Source organism: Nestor notabilis, unplaced genomic scaffold, assembly GCF_000696875.1.
Source record: "Nestor notabilis isolate BGI_N333 unplaced genomic scaffold, ASM69687v1 scaffold11238, whole genome shotgun sequence".
NCBI classification, from domain to species: Eukaryota; Metazoa; Chordata; class Aves; order Psittaciformes; family Psittacidae; genus Nestor; species Nestor notabilis.
This window is the reverse complement of record NW_009940591.1, coordinates 1-6,894: the sequence shown is the minus strand read 5'-3', so window position 1 is coordinate 6,894 and position 6,894 is coordinate 1. Positions and strand designations below refer to the sequence as shown.

The 6,894-nt window shown below is 43.6% G+C and overlaps 2 protein-coding genes across 2 annotated transcripts in view; one reads left to right on the top strand and one right to left on the bottom strand.

Moving 5' to 3' along the window:
* The window catches only part of ABAT (4-aminobutyrate aminotransferase), a 29,098-nt gene extending 26,892 nt beyond the window's left edge, over nt 1-2,206 (top strand). Inside the window, exons 13-15 of the mRNA XM_010020431.1 lie at nt 16-162; nt 669-780; nt 1,778-2,206. Of these exons, the coding sequence (XP_010018733.1) occupies nt 16-162; nt 669-780; nt 1,778-1,899 (381 nt within the window). The 3' untranslated portion in view covers nt 1,900-2,206. The remainder of the gene's footprint in view (nt 1-15; nt 163-668; nt 781-1,777) is intronic.
* A 3,495-nt stretch (nt 2,207-5,701) lies between these two features.
* Nucleotides 5,702-6,439, bottom strand: TMEM186 (transmembrane protein 186; the record flags this gene model as incomplete). Its single annotated transcript, XM_010020432.1, has 1 exon — nt 5,702-6,439. A coding segment is annotated over one exon (738 nt), but the record flags the coding sequence as incomplete, so codon positions are not given.
* Nucleotides 6,440-6,894: the final 455 nt, after the last annotated feature.

Below are 6,894 nucleotides of genomic sequence, written 5' to 3'. Positions count from 1 at the left end.
TCCCTCTTTCCCAAGCCCTTTCGGATTTTTAATACCTGGCTTGGAGACCCATCCAAGAACCTTTTGCTTGCTGAAGTCATCAAGGTTATTAAAAGAGAAGACCTTCTAAACAATGCGACCCACGCAGGGAAAGCACTACTGACCGGGCTGCTGGATTTACAGGTAAACACCTGGAAGGATTAGAGATACGAAGGAGGAAATTGCTCATAAGGTAGGACCTGACCTCATCCACTTGGAATTCTTGGACCAAGGAACTCCAGCTTCAACTCTGGAGCCCCATGTGAGAAGGAAAATCAAGACAGGCATTTAAGGGTAGGCTCACAGATGCTTGCCTCCCAGAAGGCATTCTGTTCAGGATAAACCCATATACAGTCTCTGCTTTCTCAATTCAAAGCGTAACAGGCAGGAGAACACAAAAAATTATAATCTTCCTCCTTCGGAGGGCCAGAATACAACTCGTACTACCCAGAAAAGGTTACTCTTGTAAAAGAGAACGGGGAGAAGAGCTCACGGGTTGGGTGGGACATCCAGCCCCTGCAATAGCTCTGCTCCACCGGAGCAGCGGAGGCAGCAGGTTTCCGTGGCAGGATGCTGGGGGAGCAGAGCTTGCCACAAGGTCCCCTCTGTGGCAGCAGCTGCCCCCAGTACTTCCTCACCTCTCTTTGCAGGCTCGTTACCCCCATCTTATCAGCAGAGTGAGAGGAAGAGGAACATTTTGTTCATTTGACACTCCAAATGATGCCACTAGAAACAAGTTAATTACAATAGCCAGAAACAAAGGTAAGAAAGCTTGCGTGTGGATTAGCTTCAAATGACAAGCAGTAGCGTATGTAATGTTTTAAATTTTCCTTTTTCCTATGGGGTATGTGTACTACAATCATGAACAAAACTGTATTTAACTTTTCTGGAAATACTTTTATCAGGATAAAGGGAGGAAATGATACAAATTTTATGGAATACCTAATAATGAAATACGAGTTGTCTAAAATGGGCACAGATCTACAGCTACATCCCTCTCTTACTACAGAACTCATAACCAGCTGTAGAAACGGCCAGGTGTCTGAAGCCAAGTGTGCCCTTTTAATTTAACTATGTGTGGGCCTTGGGTTTGCTGCTGTCAGTTTTTGCTGTTACCTGTATCTCTTGAAGCAGGCATTATGCATCTGAACTATTGTGAAAGCAAAATTTTAGTGTTAAAGGCTGATGGCTTTTATTCTTTAAAACTAAGACACCAGGAAGAGAAGGCGAGTGCTTTGTTTCATGGTAACCAAGGCTCTGACCAAAGGCAAGACAAGCTCAGCTCTGTGGTGTAGATTTTTCAAAGAATTAATTGATTCTGGGGTGAAAATAATACCATGCACTTGAGTACTGCAGGAAGGTGTTTGCCAGCACTGAGATATTTTAATTTTCTTTTAATTAAAAATGAAGTAGCTTGCAATTTTGTTTTGAAGAAACCTATTGTTTCGTCTTGTGGCACTGGGGTACTTAACGAGTAGAGCATTGCAGCTTTGAAAGCTCAGATGCTGTTGGAGCTCTTTCCACTGCTGTTTGGATTACTCCCAACATTCCAGGTGTTTTAGCTACAGGCACCCACAATGTTCTTCTAAGTTGCTGTGCAGCTCGAGGCCTTTTTGAACCTCTGACTGCGTGCTGTATTGCTGTGTGGTTAGCAGTGATCTGGGGAGTTCTCCTGGCCCCTGCAGTGAGGTGAACCTCATTTTCTGGGTATTTGGCAAGGATGGAAATGACTAGAGGACCCGTTCTATGCTTGGTTTAGGTGTTGTGCTGGGAGGCTGTGGAGACAGATCGATTCGTTTCCGTCCAACGCTGATCTTCAAGGATCACCATGCACATCTCTTCTTGAACATTTTCAGTGACATCTTAGCAAACTTCAAGTAAAAGCAGTTCCCTCGCACTGAACGCTGACTATGAAATTAGTTTGCATCAATTCATGTCTTCTCTACTTACAAGATAAGTGTAAAGTCATAAACTAAGGTTTGTGGTCCGTCTGTAATCCTGCCCAAGGCAAGCTGCTCCATGCAAACTCGACCCAGGCAGAGCATCGGTAGTGGGCACCAGCAGGTACATGCAGCTGTCTCGCACTGTGCGTTCGTAGAGGCTGTGGCCCTCCATCTTTTGGCTTGGGTCATATTAATTGCAGAGTCCTCTCTACATTCGTGGTTGTGACTATTTGATAGTCTAAATATGACCTGGTACAGTCTGTTTGCACAGGTAATCCCAGCACATTTACTCTTGTATCCAGAAGCAGCCACAAGCCTGCCATACAGAAAGTGCCATTCTCTAATGGTAGCTGGAATAAACCCCGTGTTTCAAGGAAAGCTCTGCTTTCCCCCACTGCCAGTGTTTTACAGTTTTATGCCCCTGAACACCTGCCACACCAACTGGATCAGGACACCATCACCTACTCTCTGCCCAGCTTTCAGCCTGCACACACACCACTTCGGAGGCACTAGTGCACTCAGCCACACATGCGGCGCTGTACATGCAACTTAAGTACTCACACTTTTTCCCTTGTCCTGGATTTTAAAACTTTTGACTTCTCTTACAATCAGACTTGTGCAGAGAAAACTATACCTCAAGGTATCTAATTTGAGAAAGCTTAGAGAATCGTGCAAAGCACATTATTCCCACCTCTCAGCAACCCAGAATGATTTGTAACCATTTACCCCTAACCGCACAATAGGCATTCGTTTATCTATTACACATTCTACACAAATACTTGAGGCATTTTGGAAAACTACTAAGCAGAACTGCTTGATCTCAGCAATTACCTTATGTGGGAGCCACTACAGTGAAGGCCTGGTCCTAACTGCACATCTGTAATGCAAAATAATTCCGTGTTTGTTCTAATAGTTTATTCTGTCATTGATTCTTAAAGATATCTTCTAGAAGACCACAGATCAAAAAGTGTCAACAGTTTGTCAATACATTTCTCCTCAGAGAACTGTTTTGGATGTCTCTTTACTATGTGCTCTTTGTTGTTTGCTTAAGGCTGACCTGAACTAGGCCTGGTGCCTTTCTTTCCCCCTTTTCTTGGCTAGCAAACATCTGGATTTTGCTTAATAAGTTTAACTTTATGTTGTGCACCAAAAAACAGGGATCACAGTGGACTTTAAAGTTGCCCTATTAGGATCTGGCCACAATTTTTAAGTACGTAATGAGACAGAGTGTTAAAATATCTACATGTTTCATACAACTACCAAAATATGAAGTTTCTTACCTGCTTTGAGAAGTATTAATTGTGGTGTTGCCATTTTATTTCTTGAGTGCTGGTATTGGGAAACTCCAGAACACTCACTTCTGCTAGCCTAAAAGTAATGGTATTTCTGTAAACCTCTGCAGAAGCTGGAATCCTGGTATTGGGAAACTCCAGAACACTCACTTCTGCTAGCCTAAAAGTAATGGTATTTCTGTAAACCTCTGCAGAAGCTGGAATCCTGGTACCAGCTGGCCAAACCTGAGCAGGTTTTTGAACAGAGGTTGTAGAAATCTGTGGGAAGGGCTTGTAAACTGGTGTTCAGCACAACCTCATTGTCATCGCTGTCCTTGTAATTGTATTATCAACAAGACGAAAGTCAAACTGAGAACTGCATTTGACAGCATTTTGGAAATTAGTTCGTTTAACATATCAGTGCAGTAGTTTTAGTAAATGTCTCTAGCAAGTCTTGTACTTTTACAGAAGCAAGGGTCCAGTAATTTGAAGTCTTACCACATCTTCACTTTTATTATGAATACTCTAGGTGTTTTTATAATTTTTACTGACACTCAGTAACTGTATAATTGTGTACATGTTGATGAAATCATGTTAGAGAATAACTTAGGAAGCACTGCAGCTGAAGCATATGAAGTTAGTATTGTTTACAGCATACTGTGGACAGTGCCAAATAGATGTTGAAACAAATACTTAACTACACTTCATGGTGTAACTACTAACTGTACACAGATTCGTAGCAAATGACATCTCGTGTAATCAATATTCTTAAATAAAATATTTATAATTGAACTTCTCCAGGCTTTTTATTTTACACCTAGTACATGCCGAAACTGAATCACTGGTGCGTATTAAATACATTCTTGTGAAGTAAGCCTTCAAAAAACATGGTGCATGCACACAGTCCACTGTATTTTGCTGCCACGGTGTTTAAGCCAAGGAACACTTCTCCTTTTGCTATTGCTCTACCATACAGTGTCAGCCAGAATTTAAAAGAATGGAGTTCCCATTAGGAAAAGTTCAACACAGATCAACAGTAAATGAGGGTTAGCCCCTGCACTGACATGGTGTTTTTACTTACCTGCATCTGTGGATCCACCAAGAGACACAAGTTTCAATATCCATGAGGAAGTCACAGGGAGAAAAACACTCCAAATCTCTCTGTGGGTGAGGGTCGGCTTATTTGCTGTGAATTAACAACGAGAATAGCAGTTTAAGGAGTTCACTGGCTTCTGACAACTCAACAAGTGACCAGATTTGGCTTTACATCCTGCTCCTCATTTTTACTGTTTTGGTTTCGCAAAAGGAGGAATCATGCCAACAACCATGGAGTAAGACCACAGAGACACAGGTATTCAGCCCTGCGAGTGCAATGGAATACAAAGCACACATTTCCAGCCTTAATTCAACATCACTTTTAGATGTCATGCCTTTTTTTGTTTCCTTTTAGGTAAACTCAAACTCAGGGAATAGGGAGCGGAAAGGGTATTTGGCAAGGGAGTTTTTGGTGTTAAAGTACGCCCAGATGGGTAAGCACATCAAGGCCATATAGTAACCTTCACAAAAGACAGCTTCATTCATAGTACAAGATAATTTTGGTGGTAACATTTACTGGAGTTTTTGCAACTTGTGTTACAGCATTGATTAAATGTCATTCACAAAACAAACACAAACATGAGTTTGTGCAAAGCAGTTCCAAATTTTCAGATGAAGGATCCAAAGTGAACAAAGACTCTTTAGACTGTCCTTGTAATCCACAGCATCACAGTTTAGGTATGTTTTCCCTTGATTTCTATGAGAAGCTCCTGAAATACTGTCCTAATCTGTAACTTACCCTTACAGCTGAACTGTCCATGTGTCTTGCAACATGTTTTGCCCCATTAAGTTAATGTCCTGGAAGACCTTGCCAAGGGACCCAATACACTGCATCCAGCATCATATGCTGCTCCTCCCAGTCATCCCAATTCCATTAGTGCATGAGCATGTAGCTCCCCGACATCCAGCATTGTCATATGCATGTATGAGTTTTAATTTCGAGAGGCTTCCTAGACAAACTGAAACTTGCTGAAAGAAACAATGAATTGAGGCTGCTGTGACAGCACTTCAAGAGCTTTCCCTGTTCCAGAACCATCTGAGAGGCCAGCGGGAACAGTCGGGGTCAGCAGCAGTAATACGGCCTCCTACTGCACCTTCCAAGTAGAGCACTTTAGACTGAACTGCTGGTGACAGTGCACCAGGCACGTCACTAACTGACATAGAAGAGACACTGCTCATACCTTAAACAAGCTACAAAGCCATTTAATCCAGTGGATTGCTCTTTACCATTGCTACTTTCTACACCGAGTGCACTTACCAGCTAGCTTCGCATAGGAAAATGGCAGAAGTATGTCACTTTGGTAGTTACACTTCACAGAAGAATATGTACAATGAACATGCAACAAGGAAAATCACGGGAAATTAGCTGCTGTATCACTCAGGTTCTCCAAATATTTGAGTAAACTTCTGTCTGTCTACAATCTGGCCAAACCTAATTGTAAAATATAAAATGTCTGTACTGTTATAGCGTTTGAACTGGAGAAGCAGCTCCCCTTTGCTATCCCCAACTTCATCCAAAGGCATCACTGTCTCTAGAGGACAGTAAATGTCATTCCGTCTTCCCCAGAATGTCAAGTGGGCCACTTTAATGGTACGGCCAGTTTCACTTAAGTATATTAATCCAATAATTCGTCTGAAAAAGTAGCTCATACCATACAGCATTGCACCAGCAAAGAATGCAACGCCAGCTGTATACAAGAAGATACTCTGAGAAACTTGGTCCTGCAGGTAGAGGTAGCAGACAGGCGGCAGCATGAGCAGGGTGGTGCCGGTCTGCAGCAGCTTCAGTCGGGACAGCATCCTGCAGTACTTGATCCCTGGGAACCTGTACACCAGCTTGAACTCTTCTGTTTTCCCATCTGCTGCCTTTTGGCTGACCACAGCAGCGGGGGCTGAGTGGCACAGACCCACGGACAGCTCTCGCTGTCTCCCGAGATAATAATTAACTCCATTAACTTGCTGGTTTTGTGCCTGCAAACGCTCCCATGGACCACAAAGCCAGGGTGGCCGAGCATCCTCCTTTTTCCATGCCCTCGTCCAGAGCTCCTTTTGTAGACATCTCCCAAAGGCTGGCACCACGCAGGTCTTTGTCCTAACTCTGCAGAGCCTAGCCTATAAGGAAATATTCCCACAGGTCATCATGTGAGTTGTCTTTATGACCAAACCCCCTTTAGCTCAGAATCTGTTCCTCAGGCACCCAAGGACAGCAAGCAGCAGCCCCAGCTAACTGTAACCTTGCACTTAAAATCAGTGTTACACAAGGCAGCTGGTATTCGTGTCTGTGTTCCTCCCTGCAGCTGAAGCGAGAAAACACTTTTGATAACACAGCCAATATGAGAGCCAGCTTCCTGAACACGGCCTCATGGCATCTCTGCCTCGCTCGGTCTTTGAGCAACATCAAGGTAAAAGCAAAGAGGGTAAGGACGCGGGGCTGCCAGCGAGGGCTATGTTAAATAACCACTTCGGTAACAATCACAGGGAACAGAAAAGAGTTGTCTGACCGCAGTACAGGGAGGCGAGCAGGGGCCGCACCGGAACAGGGCCCTGACGCGAGGGACGTGCGGGGC